Source organism: Vigna unguiculata, unplaced genomic scaffold (assembly GCF_037176805.1).
Source record: "Vigna unguiculata cultivar grain cowpea cultivar isolate G323 ecotype 2 unplaced genomic scaffold, ASM3717680v1 ptg000399l, whole genome shotgun sequence".
In the NCBI taxonomy this organism is placed as follows: Eukaryota; Viridiplantae; Streptophyta; class Magnoliopsida; order Fabales; family Fabaceae; genus Vigna; species Vigna unguiculata.
In genome coordinates, this window is record NW_028197034.1 from 30,001 (window position 1) to 47,500 (window position 17,500).

The 17,500-nt window shown below is 44.0% G+C and overlaps 1 protein-coding gene across 1 annotated transcript; it reads left to right on the forward strand.

The window, feature by feature from the left end:
- The first annotated feature begins 1,176 nt into the window (after positions 1 to 1,176).
- On the forward strand, positions 1,177 to 1,623 carry LOC146873719 (uncharacterized). The gene has a single exon (XM_085669668.1). It carries the CDS (start codon positions 1,177 to 1,179, stop codon positions 1,621 to 1,623), a length of 447 nt encoding a protein of 148 aa, XP_085525794.1.
- The last annotated feature ends 15,877 nt before the right edge of the window (positions 1,624 to 17,500 follow it).

Sequence of the window (17,500 nt, forward strand, 5' to 3'; positions counted from 1 at the left end):
AGATAAAAACATCCAACTTCCCTCCTCCAGATTAGACCATTGTGCCAAGAGCACCACGAATGAAATGAACAAGGACTGATTTGGAAAGAAGGTTTGAATACGAACCTGACCTAGAAGGGGCAAGAGATTTTAGGGAAATCAAACAAAGGAAGAGAGATGTGGGACCTGAAGTGAGGACCACGTGGGGCAGGATCCGACCCAGAGGTTTTGGAGTTGACAGCAGCTTTTCTTCCTCAAAGCCAGCCTCAAGGCACAAAGTGGAGGGCGAAAAGCCTTTTTGAATAAAGAAAGAGGGACTTCGATTGTCATCTAGTGATTTTTCATATACAGATTCTTGGCCTCAGGTCGAATTTCCTAGGAACGGAAGGAATGGCATATACTAAGATGCCGGCGGGAATGGATTCTTGAGCCCCTTATTTACTTTACCTGGCGCCAACCTAATAAAAGATCGAAGTACCAAATGCTTAGGTCACCCGAGAGAGGCCTACGGGGCATTACGAGATAAAAAGCTCCTAGGCCGTGGGTCAAGACCAGAGAGCTACAGGTACACCTGGGGCAACAGAGCACTCAGGCGGGGTCGGGGCAAGGGCAGCACGTCACGGAAGTTCTCAGCTTAATCTTACCAGCGCTATATCTTGGGTGCGCGATATGGTGGGACTGTCTAGCACAGACACCCCCAAGCATCCCTGAGTTACAGCAGCTGGCGGAGGCAACGCAAATCGGGGAACCGGCAAGTTATTCCGCAGAAGTCAGGCAGCTAGTAGACCACCTCAGTGAGCAAGCCAGGGAGGTGGCCAGTGAAGCTTCAATGGAAAGAACACCCACCCAGAGCTCTTGCAATGTGGATGGCTGGGCTAACGCTAGCATTCGCTATCTCCATAGCGCTTGCTCAAAAGGTCCGGGGTTATACTGGTTATTAATACGAGCCTGAAATTGATGGTAAAAGGTATACTACGCAAGAAGAGCTCCTCCCCTTAGCTTAGGAAAAAAAAGTCGAGTAGTCGTAATTCGAAAAAAATGAAGGTGGGGCTGGGCAGTAGCACCGAGATCTCATAGAGGAGGCATTTTTCTCGCGGGCTCCCTTTTAGATGTGGATTTAGGTGGTTTTTTTTTATGCAAGACGAGTTAAATGGGAAAAGAAAGGTGGAGGTTGACCTGCTTTGTGACAGATGTGGAATGGAGCCTGAATCTACCATTCATGTTTTAAAGGGCTGCCCCTGGGCATCTGGCATTTGGCTACTCTGCCCATTAGCCCTTCATACTCAACAGATGCAGGCTCTCAACTTCTCAGATTGGGTGAAGGAGATGGGGAAGTGTCTTGATGAAGAGCAGCTGGAACTTATGCTAGTAGTTGCATGGGCTTTATGGAGTGATATAAATTTGCTGCTGTTCCAGGACATACAGAACTATCCTGTGGATGTGGTGAACAAAGCAATCAGCTTCTTCGAAGAGTATAAGAAGGAGAAGCTAAAAATAGTGCAAACACCTATAGGTTGGCAGGCCCCACCCCATGGTGTTTATAAGATGAATACTGATGCTGCAATTTTTAACCAGCCCAGCAAGGGATTGGCTGCTTGCTTCATCCCGCCCTTCCCTCACCTGTCCCACGTGCCATTGATTTAGATGAATTAGCTGTTGCCGTTGGCGCTCTTCTCTTTTCTAAAGCAAGGAATTTCCTTTCATTCATAAGTAACACAAGAATTTATCAAGGTTGCAGGCAAGGCTACTAGAGAAGGGGTGAAACCAGCCAAGGGCGGGCTCCAAGGCGACAATAGCAATCGAGTGGCCAAGCGTTGAAAGAGAGGGAGGGCTAGCGGCAAAAAAGAAGAAGAATAACATAAGTTATTGAGGGGAGATCTTTTCACTCTTTCTCGATGCAATAATAGTCAGTCTAGTGACTTCTTGATAGCATTGGTCTCGGAAAGCCCTCCCTCGGTACCGGGCTAAGGATAGAAGCGATTCCACCGGAGTGAAATTCCGTACTTATCCCAGCTCTCAAGGAAGATTGGAAGTAGGTACCTATGTCATGCTGAATTTCAAAGTAGTTTTGAGGTAATCGATGGCATATTGCCTAGAAGCGTCAAAGACAGTGATCTATTTCGGTGTCGATATCGGCTCTGTTCATCGACCTGACTCTGTTTATCTCCGACTCTTTGTCCCGATCCGGTAACTACACGGCTTATTGTGGTAAAAGAGAAAGTCAAACTCACAACTCTTTTTCCTTTTCTCGTGCACTTTCCTAAGGGCTACGTACTTCACTCCATTACCTTCTCGAACTCTGACACTTCTCTCATTGTTAAATTGATATCTAAGCCCCTAACTTTGGCAAAGACTACTCGCTCGCTTTAAAAGCAACTCCATTGAGTCCTGTCAGATCGTTTATATAGAACCTTTATTCATATATGACCTTAGAAAGGTTCTGAAAGAAGAGTTCCATTCGATTATCCGGGCTCATTGCCTAGTCCCTCTAAACTATCTAAAGCCTGGGGATTCTCCTTACCAGATGATCTCCAGCCTGCATTGTGCCCCTCTCGGATACCCGGTCGACGTCACTCTTACCTAGGTAGACTGGCTATCCAACTGAATCGAGAGCCCAGCTCCCACTACTTCTTCGTAAGTGAGGTGAGGTACTTCTTTTGAATAGGCAGGGTTGTTCTAGGACAAGTGACGATGCTGACACCAAGGTTGCTTGCAAAGCATCGGATATGCGAAAGAGGGAGAATGTGCTACATCGGATATTGCTGTAGTTTATGAAAGAGCTGTAGTTGATGCTAAAGCATCGGTTACGAATGACCCAATCTATCTATGGTAACCACCCTTACTTTTAGTAGATGGAGATGCGCACCTAGGAAAGACGGATGAAAGAGAACCTGCCCTAAGAGATTGGCATAGGCCTGTGGGCCCGCTGCGGTAGAAGGCCTTTGCTGGCCTGTCGATCTATCCTGATTCACTTACTTACGCTATTTCTGACTAGAGAGAGGGCTTAGATCGGAGAGGAGCAGCTCTTTTCTTTTTCACATAAAGCAGTGATGAATGGGACGGAGCTGCTACAATCAATAGCTTCAGCTGCTTTATGTATTGGAGCAGAGGTGGCAGTTAGCAGCAGGAACAGGACCAGCAACTAGGGTTGTTCACAGAGCAGCCGTCTTTCCCTCTCAAGCGGAGAAGACATCAAAAGAATCTTTATCTATGGCTCTACCAGGGAATCCTAGTTAGTTATAGGGTTCTGAACCAGAGCAGAGATAGGAAAAAGCATATCCTATGTATACTGAACCTGAGCTTGCTTACCATAGGACTGCTATTGGATAGGTTTACCTTTTTTCTCCAACTCGCTTATTATAGTGGGAAGCTCGGCTGGTAAGGGATTCTATTAGGATAGGACTCCAACTGTAAGAACTGGCCTTAGTACTGCAGCAATTGGAAGGAGAACTGAAAAGACCTTCGACCATTTCATTTGGTAGCACGTTTAGCTCGTTATGGAACGTATTGTTAGAACTAGAAGTGTTCTTAGTCCAGGTAAGAGTCCAATGCTAGATTAATAATGTAAAATATGATATATCCTCAGGTATTTAATTGCTTGTTTGATAGAATAAGAAAGAAGTCTGTTTCCTATTGATAGTGGCACTCCCACAGGCTGGCGGGGAACTCCCATATGGATGGAGAAGAATTCATATATAGGCTATAGGCTTGAAAAGAGTGCTAGCTTTCGTTAGGCCTTTCTTTTCCTAAAGATAGGATCCCACCTTCCCTCATTCTGAGCAAGAACATCTTATTCAATTCAACAAGTGCTACCCACTAATCTAATCTCAGTCGAATGCTCCTTAAGTTTAAGGTTCTAGGGACTCCACCAGGGCACGGGAACAAAGGCAAGAGGAGCCGAGAGTCGGGAAAACTCCTTAATTAATAAGTTAATGCGGATCCGGAAGTCACTTCGTTCCCCAGCCCAGACTTCTTTTCCTTCTAGGCTTCCAGTAGCCCTTCCTTCACCAAGAGAAACCCTAGGAGAAGACCATGCTACCATAGAGAAGGGAAAGCCCACCTCGGAATTTGACCATGAGTTCACAGCTTAGGATCAGAAGGAACCCATCCCGTCTTTCATTAAAGCAATGGTCTACGACTCCGCTGCTTGCTTAGGATAGGAGAGCTCCTTTGTTATTTTTGTTCTACCGTTAAGAGAAGGATCACAAGCCCTAGTCCCAAGCTAAACAGCATATTTCTTCATCTGCACCGGAAAGGGATTCATGAGCAAGAGCTTCTTTTTAAGCTTCTTCAACAAAAGCAATTCTCTCTCCTTCCGTACCTGTTCAGCCGTGAACCACTTGGCTTCTGTGGCGAGAACATTTCCCACCCTACTCTGTAGAGAGAGCTTTTTCCCTCTTCTTCGGGCTCTCTTTTGGCCGGTCTTCGGTTAACACCGGCTGTCGATCAGGAATGAGGTCGTCGATCTCCAACTCAACCTCAGGTTCAGCCGCCTCATCCAAGATGGAGGGCTCTTTCAATCTCAGCTGATCAACATTGAAGACGGGGTGGGTGGCGGGCAGTTCTAGTTTGAACGCATTCTCCCCTTCCTTCTCTTGCAGAGTGAATGGTCCCGCAATGGTTTAAGCTTGCGGTTGGTACCCCCCTTCCTTAGGCAACTTTAACCACAGTAGATCTCCCACCTGGAACTTATGATCGGCGGTTCCGTCTCGGTCGTGCCTTTGCTTCTGTTGCCTCTGCGTTTTCTCCTGAGTATCAGCAACCTGCCCATGGTACCGCCGTTCTCCAGGAAACTAATGGCTCGCAGCTGTTCAGCCGCTTCTCTAGGAGATAGGAGATGTACCGCTGACTGGGTTCAGGACACAACCATCGTCCGAACCGTCTGCTACCAAGTCCATGGGGGCCTTTGGTTGGAACCCATAACAAACTTAAAAAGCACTTCTGCCGGTCGACAAATGCGTGCTCCGGTTGTAGCAGTGTTGAATGAACGGCAGGTTTGGAACCAGACCGGGTAACTTGAAAGGTGGTCCCGATGTTCGATTCTCAAGAACCGACGGTTCTATTGGTGACCCATTCAAAACAAAATAAGCTAGCCGCTTTGACTTTGATTAGCCAATCGAGTGCGGGGGGTGCGGTGCTCCTCTTCATTTGTTCCCGTTAACGACCACAAAGCCCTTAACTGCTCCTCCTCGCTACTTGCCCTTTTTTACTACAAAGGTTTGACTAGCGCCCGGCAAAGGAATGATTTTTTCCCAAAGCCGACTTCCTCCTTTATCGAGCGGCTGTCTCTGTTGACGATAAAAGCGATGGTCCGGGCTGTTTGAAATAAGCGGTCATTTTGGTCAGTCTCAATACCACGTGAAGCGCGTGATCACCCAGATTCCTAATGCCTTCTATATCTTAATTATATATAATAACTTATCGACGTCAGCCCTTCTATTTTCCTATCTTCACCCTTCCTACTCCAGCTAATGGAAAAATGCCTTTGAATGGTCGTAATCGTCGACAACCCAACCGACGTCCACCATAGGCTCGGCGAGCTGTCCTCCTAGATTTCCCGATGGTAATGCCAGGGCCTTTACTGACGACTCTTGATGCCAAGAAGGAGACCGACTAGACGAGACAGACCATTGTTCATAGGTTGGTTATAAGCCCGGAGATCGAATCTGATTCATCCCCTTTGAGAGGGATTCTCGTGTCAACCATAGGAAGAAGAACTCGGTTACTCATCTTGGATCAATAGCTTTGTGCTGATCTACGAACGACCCTTCTTATTTTATTTCTACTTCTTCAAGTCTCCATCATCCCGATCTCTCTTTCCGGGGTTGCCTGTCCAAAGAAAACAGAACCTCTTCTAGTTCAAGGTCGGAATCCTCAAACCAATCAAAATATGATTTCTAGTTCACTATTCTTATGATAAGCAGTTATGTCTCATTCATGTGATGAGAAATATGAGAATGAAAATTAGAAAATGGAACATCTACGGCAGATTCTGTGCCCCAAATCATTTATACTTATGAAACTAAGCGGGCGGACCCCTCTCCAATGGAACAAAGGGGATCCGTAGGGCGGGCTCACTCACATACTGGATAGGTGGCTCGGAATGAGAGTGCTAGTTCCGTTCCCTCGGGGAAGAGAAAGCACGAATCTATTACAATCTTAGTAGAGAACAGAGGAGGAATGCCAGTACTGATTCTCTGAACTTGAAGCTCGCTCTTCGACCCGTACCGTACCCTGTACACTCGGCTATTCTCCCGATTCAACTCCCTCTGTCTACGCTGGGAAAAGGGCTGCCAGAGTAGAGTGAGGGCTTTGTCTCTTTCTGTTTGTGCCAGCTGGCCCTGACCGAATGTTCTGACTCCCGGTAATCGAATGGGTGGTAGTTGGGTTGGCTTTGGCGAAACTTTTTGTCTATGAGCTGTTTTGACTGCTTTCTTCCCGTACTCGGATATTAAGAAGCCGTAGGGATTCACTCATTTCATTGCCTCAGCCCTTCAAGGTGGTGCACAGCCACCATACCTGATTGCTTTGTGTTTCAAACTCCCCTGCCCCATCCTTTGACCCTGCTTGAATCCAGGGTCAGAAGAAATCCCTTGAAAGGAAAGGCAGGCTGGAAATGAATGGTTTCCTAAGATGTCTTTTACCCTGTCGCTTGCCTATTTACCCAGAGAGAAAAAAGATTCGAACGGGAAAAAAGAGATCCAAAAAAGTTAGATATTTCTACCAGTGGTCATTATAGCTTCTCCTTCTGATCCGACAAAATGCGCAAAACCCATGGAAGTTACAAAAAGCATGGATCGAAGAATATAGTTCATTTGCTTTTTTTTGACAATTGTGCCTCAATCTTCAACGTTTCAAAAAGTCATCTTTCTGAGTGCGCTTGACCGCCTTACTTTACTCGCGGTACACTTACTATATTCCGCAGAGGTTGGCTAGAGCTTATTTCACAGCAAGACTGAATGGAATTAGCCTCGTAGAACTGAACTACCTTGATCTAAATCTCTGGAACTCACAGAAGACCAAGGCACATCCTCTCAATTCAGCATAAGCTTGGGATCTTTCTTTCCTCAAAGCTAAAGCCCTTGAAGCCAGGTCTTTTTTCTCTTCTTTAAAGCCTGGAGCTAGTGTATGAGTTTATTATATCGTAAGTAAGTTGATATTGTCAGTTTCCTTGTTCACAAGACTCTGAAGCTTATCTGCTAAATCAGAGTGAAAGAGAAGACTGCTTTCAAGGCTTGTTGAAAAGAAAAAGATGTATCCTAGGACCTTCACCACATTCACAGGTGGAAAAGAGACCGTCCCTTACTCATAAGCAGGAAAAGATCTAACTTGCCCTATCAAAAGACCTTTTTATGAAAGATTGATCCTGTCGCTTTCGTGTCTATTCAACTGTATGGATCCCCAGCTTTCCAACTGCCTTCTTTTCAGAAGGACTCTAACTGGCGAATGAAACTCCAACTCAATCTCCTGGAAAGAGAAGAGGACAGGCTGGAAGTGGGACTAGATCCCCAAGCCCAAGGAACTAGTATTCCAGAATGAAAGTACTCCAACTGGGAAGAAGACGGATACAAGGATAGCAACTACAACTCGATGTTGGGAATAGGATCTAATGAGATGAAAAGGAAATGGAACTTCTTCTTCGATCCCTTCCCGCCGTTTAGGATTCGAGTAGCGGTTCGTTTTAGACAAATGAATATTATGTCAGCGAAGCATCTGAGTAGCACCCATTTCCCGCAAATGATTAGTGGAACTTCAAATACATACTGAATATTCATAGTGATACGTAGTGAATCTTTCCTAAAGCCTGGCTTTTAGCCTTTTGCCTGCTTCTGCTTGTTATTCTGCCTCTTCAAGTGTCCTAAGACTAGTTCCTTTGTAACTAATATCCACTCATAGGGGGATACTCCGAATATCTATTGTCGGAGAATAAGCCGATAGATAGAATATCCTGAGGAGAAGAATCGGATAGGGAGTGAGGTAGCGGTGATCCAAGCAAGATAGTCTGGAGCAAGTGCAAAGAGAATACCTCTGCTGTTAGCTAAGGCTAGTCACCTCAAGTCTTTGTATGGACAATAGATATTGTTGTAGAGGTACTTTCTCTGGGTTCTTCCCGGGGGGGTCTAACCATCTTACTAGCTCGTACTTCCTTGATCCCTTTTTTTTGGCTTGAGCAAAGGACTTTCACGACACGAGAAGAAGGCTTCCGTTAATGGGTTAATGTATGTAGATGTCGTGGTGAACGGTTAAAACCCGAGAAAGACAAAGACAGGCTTTTGATCCATTTCACCAGCTGTAAGACTGGAGCTGATTCCAGTAAGTCTCGTACTATTGAGCAGTTCTGGAACAATTTATACAGTCAGCTGTCGGGGATTGCTAAGTCTTTCACTTCGGGTTCTAATGTTGGTCAGTATCACGATGATGTTATAAGGTTGTTGTTGGATTCAAAGCTGAAAAGACAAGGTATTGGGTTTACCAAGACAGAGTTGATTTATTTACAGAACCATATGGAAGATCTTACATTAGCTATTCGAGTCAAATCATAGGATTGAAAGCCGATTGCTACTTTCTTGCCTTGGGGCATCGCATTCTGGATAACGTAATAAAAAAGTCTTTCTCTACTCTCTTCAGTCTGGTTTGCTTTAGAAGTAAGCAAGCAAAGACAAGTGGTAGGCCTATATGGAGATAGTTCGTTAGTATGCCCGTTTTTTTTCCTTAGTCAAAGGGCGTGTTAAAAGAAGCTTCTAGGTCAGTTTATTAGCATGCAAAAATATAAGCTAAAGCAAGAAGAAAAGGGATGCGCTTTCGCGCTAGTCGCTCATCCGTAGCTTGGTCTTGACGCATGCCAAAAAAGCCATTCTTTGGGACGTAGAAAGGAAATATCCTAATTCAGTAGAGGACGTAGCTGGCGCACAAGACGAAGGAGGACAGAAGGGGTTCGGGGGAGGAGCTCTCGGCACATAGTCAGTCGGCATGGTCTTGAATGACCCATAGGCTTTGGGCTTCGATGGCTGCTTGAAAGACGCAGATTGGGAAGTTGGCTATGGTCCGTCGTGCATTGTGCAGACGACTGATGGCTTACGTTGCCAAGAGGGCATTGTGAGACAAAGGAAAGGGCTGAAAAGGATGGTGCCCAGGATCTCACTATTACCTATGCATGTGCAAGAATGCGATACGGTAGAGGTCGATGTGTCATTGGGACACTTAGCGTGGTAGACCGGGCTAGAGTGCTGTTACCACTCCTCATACGGAAGAAATGCCATGATGCTCTCTTGTGGCAATTGAAGTTCCACTTCACTTCAAGGGGATGTGATGTCTGGTGTGGCGAACCGTCATCACTACTGCAGGAGAGAGCTGCAATGAGACTCGCTGCAGAAGTCGAGTTAGACGACCGCGTCCTGTTGCGTTCACGGGCGAAGACAGGACTCAAGCTTCGTAGTTAGGGCAAAGTACTGGCATGCTGCTATTGGTAGACTGATGAAGTCACAAAGGCTGAATTGGAAAAAGTCGGATACCTTCATAAGGGTTTGGCATGAGTTAGCGGGAGACTCTGTGACGGCTCACTGGTTGGTGAGAACGCTGGATGAAAACGAAGTTGCTAGAATGCTGTTTCGAAAGGGCCGTTCCAAGGGGAGGCGAACCCTCCAGTTTGCTTGACAGGGTGAATCTAGGTGCCGTTTTCTCTGTTATGTTAAGGTTAGTTATGAACCCAGAGGGCTGTGCGGAATGTTTGTGGCATGTCGAAAATGTGGGCTAAGACTAAGAGGGCTCGCAAGAAGAAATCAGTGTCCATTCATACTGGTGGGTGAAAGAAGGGCTTTATGAAAAGGCGTAGCTGCAATTGGGCTTTGGCTTGTACTTGACTTGAATCGATCTTGCCTTGGTGTTGCCCGAAGGGCGAGATTGACCTTTCTCCTCCGTTAACAGACTAGGCTAAGAAAGCATAAAATCCCGCTCACCACTTTATCTTTGCTTTGAATAGCTATCCCTTCGTACTAAAGGGATGAAGTAATGGATGCAGACTAAGAAGACTTGAAAATAGGTTCAGATTTAGCATGAATAAAGAAAGGACCTGCAACGGCAGAAACTATTTAACGGAATGAAAGAGCTTAAATAGTTACTCTGTTTGGAATCATAGCAGGAAAGACGAGCTAAGCTTGAAACTCCTAGGCAACAAGTCTTTGATTCGATTGATTTTCACTCTTTCGTCCAAAAACTCTAACTAGTCCATCAGCCAAGCCCTTCTGACTCTCCTATTCGTCCAGTTAAGAAAGGAAGCTTCGAGGCATAGGACCGTGAGGTGCTTTTAGCGAAGCCGGGATTAAGGAAGTTCAGTTGAGTTTCCTGCCTCTATCTTCTAGTTATGTACCTTATAGCCCGCCTAGTCCCCTTTTGGGAGGAGTAGTGCCAGTAAGGGTAAGACTCTCATATGATCATTCCTAGTTTCCAGCCATCGATTGAGTTGCAGTCCTTTGCTCAACCAGTTACACGCCTGTTGAATTGGACTTTTTTTTTCAAGCAGTCTTACAGCCGAGTCTTTCTTTGAGATGTAGACGCATAGGTTAGTGCTTCGCTTTCACTAGAATATTTCCTCCTGTGCTATTTTGGCATATCATCCAATTCCAGTTTTCCAGCCTTTGACTTTGAATCCCTTTCAGTGGGCAAAGTCAATCCATCAGTAAGGGGCGGAGGAAGCACTATTTCAAGTGTTCAAATTGGAAAAGCTCTTTTATCTCCCGCAGGAAGAAGAAAGAAAAGAAGCCAGCGAACTCTTATCTTAAGAGGGCAGTCTCCTTACCTCTTTTCTGCTAGCCATAGAGTTTGAGTCTTAAAGCACGCCAGCCTCGGGAGTTCCATTCTATAGTGGTCAGCCTTTCCATTCCATCTCTTGGCATTTATCTTACAACCATTGTTAGCTCTCTGCCAGCCCGTGCCAGGTCAGTCATAAGCACTAACGAAGGCTGACCACTTACTTGAAAGGGGATTCAAATAGAGCAGCTTTGATAGAAGCGATAGAAGCAGGAGGAGAGGCAGTTTCACTATATCCTGCAAGTACGTCAAAAGCAGTTCAATCAAGCTAATGTTTTCAAGCCAGTGATCAAGCTTAGTCAAATAAGGATTTTAGCTCAAAAGCTCCTTCTAAGGCTAGCCATAAAGTGAAAGAGTACTGGGCGCAGGCGAGCTAACAGTCTGGGGGCCCACCTTTTATACCATTAATAGCGTGTCTAACGAGTCTATCCGTCTAAGTCTCAGAGGAGTCGGGGACAGACCGATGTCCTTCCCTTGCAGGCATTTCGTACCTGGGGCAAGCTCCATTTCAGCCAATGCCAGTCTTAGTTCTTCTCCCTTACCTGGGAGGTTTAACATAGATTGATTACCTGGGGAGCCTCTAGTCTCTAGCCCTGTACAAGTATAGGGTCTTTCAGGCTTTATGTACTATATTAGCGTATTACCAGTTGCCTTCCCCACCCTACGGACCGACATGACCTTCAAAATAATCAAGGTCAATGCCGGAGAAAAGCTTCTTCTTGGGATCAATCAAAGGCAAACCTTGTCCTTTCAGGCCAAAGAGTGCCCTGATTCCATTGTTCACCTCTAGAGTTCACAAACTCGACCAGGTGTCGGAAAGCGGCTAACTCGAACGTTTGAGCAGGAAAAGGAGACCTAATCTTGCAAAAATGATCCTTGTGAAAAGCTTTCCACAGATGGTGGAGTGAACAAGAAAAGAAGAGGGTCAAGCTTTTCCAGCAGTCAAGCCAGATGCGGATTGAATAGCTGCGCTTACTCCTTCAACCCCGAAAAGATCGGATTTGCGCTAATGCGGATTCGATAGCGCCGTTTTCTTCCTTTACACAAGGCCATGCCTTTTATACGACAGGACCAATGGCAACTGATGAAACAAGAGAAAATGCTATTGAACCACACTCACTAATTGGCCTATCCGGTTCTATAGATTAGACTGCCAAGGTGTCTTGCTCAAAGCTTAAAGGCAAAGATCACATTCCTACTGTCAAGCTAAAGGCGAAAGATAGGGGCGCAAACGCTAAAAAGCCGTTGCGCTAACGCTATGGAGTTTGATTGCAGGGCAGGAACGAGAAGAAGAAGGCTTTTCGCTTCGCTTTCGGAGTTCAAGCTTAAGGCCTGAGGAATGCATTTGAATTATCATTTTCATTTCAGCAACTCCCCAGACTCGAACTGGAAGGGCTCTGCTCAAGCCTATTTTCTAAAGCTAAAGTATACTTTGTAATTCCGAGTCACAGGAAAATAGGGGAATATGGAATGGAATTGATTACTAAGTCGACAGTGAAGTAAGACTCTCGGGAAGAGAAGAGAAAGGAAAGGAACTGAAATAGTGTAGTTCAGAGTTTGTTTTGTAGTTGGAGTTCCTGAGCCTATAAGTTAGCAATCTATCTTCATACCTCTCCCGTTAGCTACATAGTAACCTCTTCCCTGTCTTGTCTTTCAAGAGAAGTGAAGTGGTGCGAACGATAAGAAGAGTGACTTTCTCTCTTTGCTCTCCGTAATAGAATATGATTGATTAAGGAAACCCCTGCTTCTTAGAGGAAGGTATAATCCCAGGTAAGAGATATGAGGCTCTCGACCGATAGGGAGAGGAGGAAGGATTTGCTTTTGAATCTAGTTTAGTTGCAAGCGTAAGCGAAACTCAGAACTCCATTTCTAGGAAATAAAATAAGGCATTTCAACTGTTCCCCGGTCACCTATGCAATTTCCTCATCTGTGACTCTCCTACGGGAAAGATTAAGAAAAGCATATGGAGGAGAGTTCGATGTAACTTGTAGATTTCTTTCTACCTTTTCTTCTTTAGCTGAGTTCTCTGTAAGCGAATGAGCTGCTCAAAACCCTTTCATTTCGTTGTTAAGGCCTCTTTCTTAAGGGGGAATACCCAAGGGAATGTTGGCAAATGATATTTTCTTTAGTAACAGATGCCTTCTCCGACATGTCTCGTATGTCAAGCTCTTTTCTAGACCTCATGTGGGAGAGGTACGATGTTACTGCTTGACCTATAACAAGCTCTCGAGTGGGAACAGGATCTCTTACTGCTGATAGGTATGTAATCGAAGAATCTGGATCTGCGAGATATGGATATGAAAGAGGATATGCTCGAACCGGACCGCATCTCTAGTTGCACATAGATAATCTGCTGGTGGACCCCCTTTCCTTTCTTTGATTCAAAACTCGGTCGAATACGTCGTTCACCTTTGTGGTGGATCGACGAGAGTGCGCCTAGCCAGGAGTGTGATTGGTGTCACCTTCCGTGCGCTAGCTGTGCCTTTGCCGGATGTTTATTCGCCCACTCCTTCACAGAGCGATGACTAAGAGTCGGGAATTCTCATTTAGTAGAGCCTGAAAGCCGCGCTTGGCTTGATTTGGGATCGGGTCATAACTAGGAAAATAGTGAAGGGTATTTATATGCCTATATTATATGGTAAAACAATGAATAGCACAATTAAGGATCTTATAGAGAATCTTAGTCAGGACGTCTTGCCAAAGGAATGTTCAAAACTGGCGGCTCTATGCTACCAATTTTAGAAACTAAGATATAGTAATATGGAAACATTGATCCAGCTGATCAGCCTGGTAGGTCGGATCTGCTCTTCCCTAGAGCGACCTGTCTTGTACAGCGCAGAATATTATAGCACCTCTCAGGATTATAAAAAGATGGAAAAAAACTCTGTTAGAGTTTTCGACAAAAACTTGAGAAAGCCTCATAATGTCACCCTTACGGTTCCCTCTAATATACGGGATAAGAGAAAAAGTCGGGCCTCCACATTCGTGAACTTCATTCATCAAAAAGATGCTCAAATAGCTATGTCTATAGCGTTCAACGCGCACGAATATCCTTTTCCTCTGTATACAGTGCACGACAACTTCATAACTAATACAAAGAATTGTGAAGCTCTGCCTGTCTATTATCTAAATGTAATTAAGGGTAAGGGGACCCCACTTCAAATCATTAACCGCTTTATTTATACAAATATTATCAAACCTGTTTTCAATACTGGCCACAGTCAAAGATATTACTCAATGGAACATTTTGATGATAAGATCATATCACTCAATATTCTAGATGAGTTCTTAAAAATTGGAGGCACTCCTCAATCCGAGGCCGGGAATGTAGCAGGTTGGAAGAAAATAATCGAGCAGTTCAAACAAAGATATGTACTATATACTATGGAAGTCTGCGGACCTCCCGATGATGATGATGATGAGGTAAAGGACACGAGATTTGATAATCATTTGAAAAAGTGGGTCAAGTTCAGGAATCAACTCCAAGGGAGATCTTGTATACACCATTAAATCATGATGATGAAAAGCCCTGGCGATTGGGGAAGGCATAATGTTCCGTACACGACAGACTGTCGTACTCTATCAACTGAAAAACATTATTTCACCGTATTCAGTCCTTATCTAGTAAGAAATTGATATTCCCCCACCCTAGTTTACTAATTCCGTTTTTGGAGTTTACAGAACCTGTATCGGTCCACGAGACAGACCTCCTCAGCCTAAGTGTGATGGATCTTTTAGTACAGGATGTTTATCCTGTCATAGGAGGTTACGCGAAAGCAAATATCATATTCTATTTGAAAATCGGAGAAAATGATGTAATCGCAAAACCACTAAATAAACAATCTATTCCCTTAACGTTGGATGATGGTACACCAATTTCTAAGTCTGATATATATGCTCATGTGTAGAATAGTATATTAAAATGAATAGAGCTTTATGATGGACATTCGGTTGTTAGAATAGCTATTTGAGCTCATTTTCAAAATGCTATCAAAGAACCACTTACTCATTTGAAAGAGGAGTTGCTAGAGGAGGTTCTCTCTGAATGCTTTAAGCCAGCTTCTGGCGAATTCGATATTACCGATTTACCTGTGAAAAGTATTCGTTCTACTTCTCGAGAGTATTCTAAGTATATAACTGTTCCTAGGAAATCGGGGAATAAAGGCCTGAAGCCGTTCTTGGTGGCCGATATTGAGACCATAATGATCGAGAATCTTCATGTACCCTATGCGGTAGGTGTCATGGTGGTGAATCCGGGGATTCAAGTTAGGGTTGATAGGATCGATACTTACTTCAGCGAAGATTACTCTTCAAGAGTATTCCCTACCTTTGAAGAAAGGAGCACCCGAATGCTCTAATCTTTTCTCTTGAGGGTTGCGTCTATTACTCGACAAAATAGCTCGGCTAAAACTATCTACTTTCATAACTTAGGTCGATTCGATGGTATTTTCCTACTGAAGCACCTAGCATTATATCATCCTAATTACACGGTAAAGCCCCTTATGAGAGACCATATACTCTACGAGATTGCTGTCTATTCAAAGAATAGGCATTTATTTACATTCAGAGACTCCTTACGTCTACTCCCCGGCAAACTAGATGACCTTGCTAAGAATCTATGCCCAGAGTTAGGTTCTAAAGGTTCTATTTCCTATGAGGATGTCAGACTTGAAACTCTTAGTACTCTTAAAGAGAGTTTGTTAGACTATATGAAGCAGGATATTCTTCTGCTTGGGGGTATTATGCAGACCTTCCAGGACATCTATTATAAGGCTTACCAGGCCGACATTGTCAATAAGCTAACAACAGCCTCACTGGCTCTCAGTCTCTTTAGTGAGAAATATTACGATGAAAAGAAGCACAGTATCCACATCCCTAATCAGAATGAGGATGGATACTTTTATTCGGCGTGGATATTACGGTGGGCATACCGACACATACACCCCATACGGTCAAAATCTATACTACTATGATGTGAACTCTCTCTATCCGTTTGTTATGAAGGAATTCCCAATGCCTGGGGGTATACCGGTCTGGCATTCTGATTTAGAATCCATTCCATTAGATAGCATGTTTGGGTTCATTGAAGCTTATGTTGAATGCCCCCAGAGTATAAAGAAACCTTTTCTACCCTATCGGAATAAGGATGGCACTCTTCTCTTTCCAACTGGTACCTTTGTTGGGGTTTACTATAGTGAGGAGCTCAAGTATGCAAAAGAAATAGGCTACACTATAATACCTATTTGTGGATACCTCTTTGAGGAGATGGAAAGTCCATTCAAGGGCTACGTGAACTCTCTCTTTGAAAGCAGATCCAATGCTAAAAAGATGGGAAATAATGCCCTTTCTTTTGTATATAAATTACTAATGAACTCATTCTATGGTAGATTTGGCATCAATCCTCAAAGCACAAAAACCGAGATATGCAAGAAATCTAGACGTGACCTTTTATTTAGACGCGAAGAGTTTATAGACGAAGTCTTTCTTAGAGAGGATCTATACATGGTATCTTATCTTACCAATTCGGGTAAGGGGCCTTCTTATTGGGATCCCCAAAAGAACTCCGCGGTCCAACTATCCGCTGCGATCACAGCCAGCGCTAGGATCTATATGTACAAGTATATATCAAGAGAAGATTGCTTCTATACAGACACCGACTCTATTGTCCTGGGTAAACCTCTTCCGGAGGAAGATATTTCCTCTTCTGTATTAGGTCAATTCAAATTAGAAGATAGGATCTTGGAGGGATACTTTTTAGCACCTCAATGCTATTGCTTTACCACAGAAGAATCTGAAGGTATTAAGAAGGTCTTCAAGTTCAAGGGAGCGGGTAGAAGTGTTATAACTCCTGAATGGTTTGAAGAGCAGTACGCCAACCCCTCTAAAACTATAAGTGAGAAGGTCACTTTTCATTTTCGACCCGATTGGAAAGAACTTGAGGTTCAAATGAAAGATAGTACTACAACTCTTAGAACTATCGGTAACATCAAGAGGAAGTCCTTATTGGATGAATCTGGGAAATGTGTAGGTACAGATCCACTTGATATCAATGACTTGTCATGTCTAAATAACATTAGTACAAAAGTCTGAAATAATTTTAAAAAGAAATATGCGATTTTAGAAAAAGAGAATCATGCTCTTTCTCTGAAATTAGTTAAGCTGGAACAGGAAAGAGGTAGAATAGCCCAGCAGGGAGTAGAATCACGAAAGAAGACCCTTACATTAGAAGATCAGAATACATTAGAGCAAAAGAATGCTAAAAGGGGTGAAGAGGAAAGGAACGAAGAGAATGTCAATGAGGAAAGAGGTGAAGAGAATATCAATACGGTGAAAGATCGAAGAAGGACTATCTCTAAAAAAGATGGGGATCCAGAGACGAAGCCACCCGATAATGGATGTGGATAAAAGACATTAGATAAAGGAAAGATGTCAACAGTTTTCAAAGACAAGAAAAAAGCTATGCGATAGAAAACCGCGGATCTCAATAGAATGGACCGACTCTCTAGTAAGGACCCGTCCCACACAGTGTACTACTATCGGCCCCTTCATGAATATCAGATTCATCACTGTTAGTCAATCGAGGAATCTCGACTGTCAAGGAGAAGAGCCTTGCTCGTTAGCGTCATTGCGTGCAACTCATAATATAACAGAACTTTTCAAACAATAGGTTATGAAATAGCTTAGTTAGCTATACTAAGGTCCGTAGTAACTCTAC

Bases quoted from the DNA above. Each gene is read 5' to 3' on its own strand.
- LOC146873719 (XM_085669668.1), top strand. From the start codon at position 1,177: ATGGAGCCTGAATCTACCATTCATGTTTTAAAGGGCTGCCCCTGGGCA.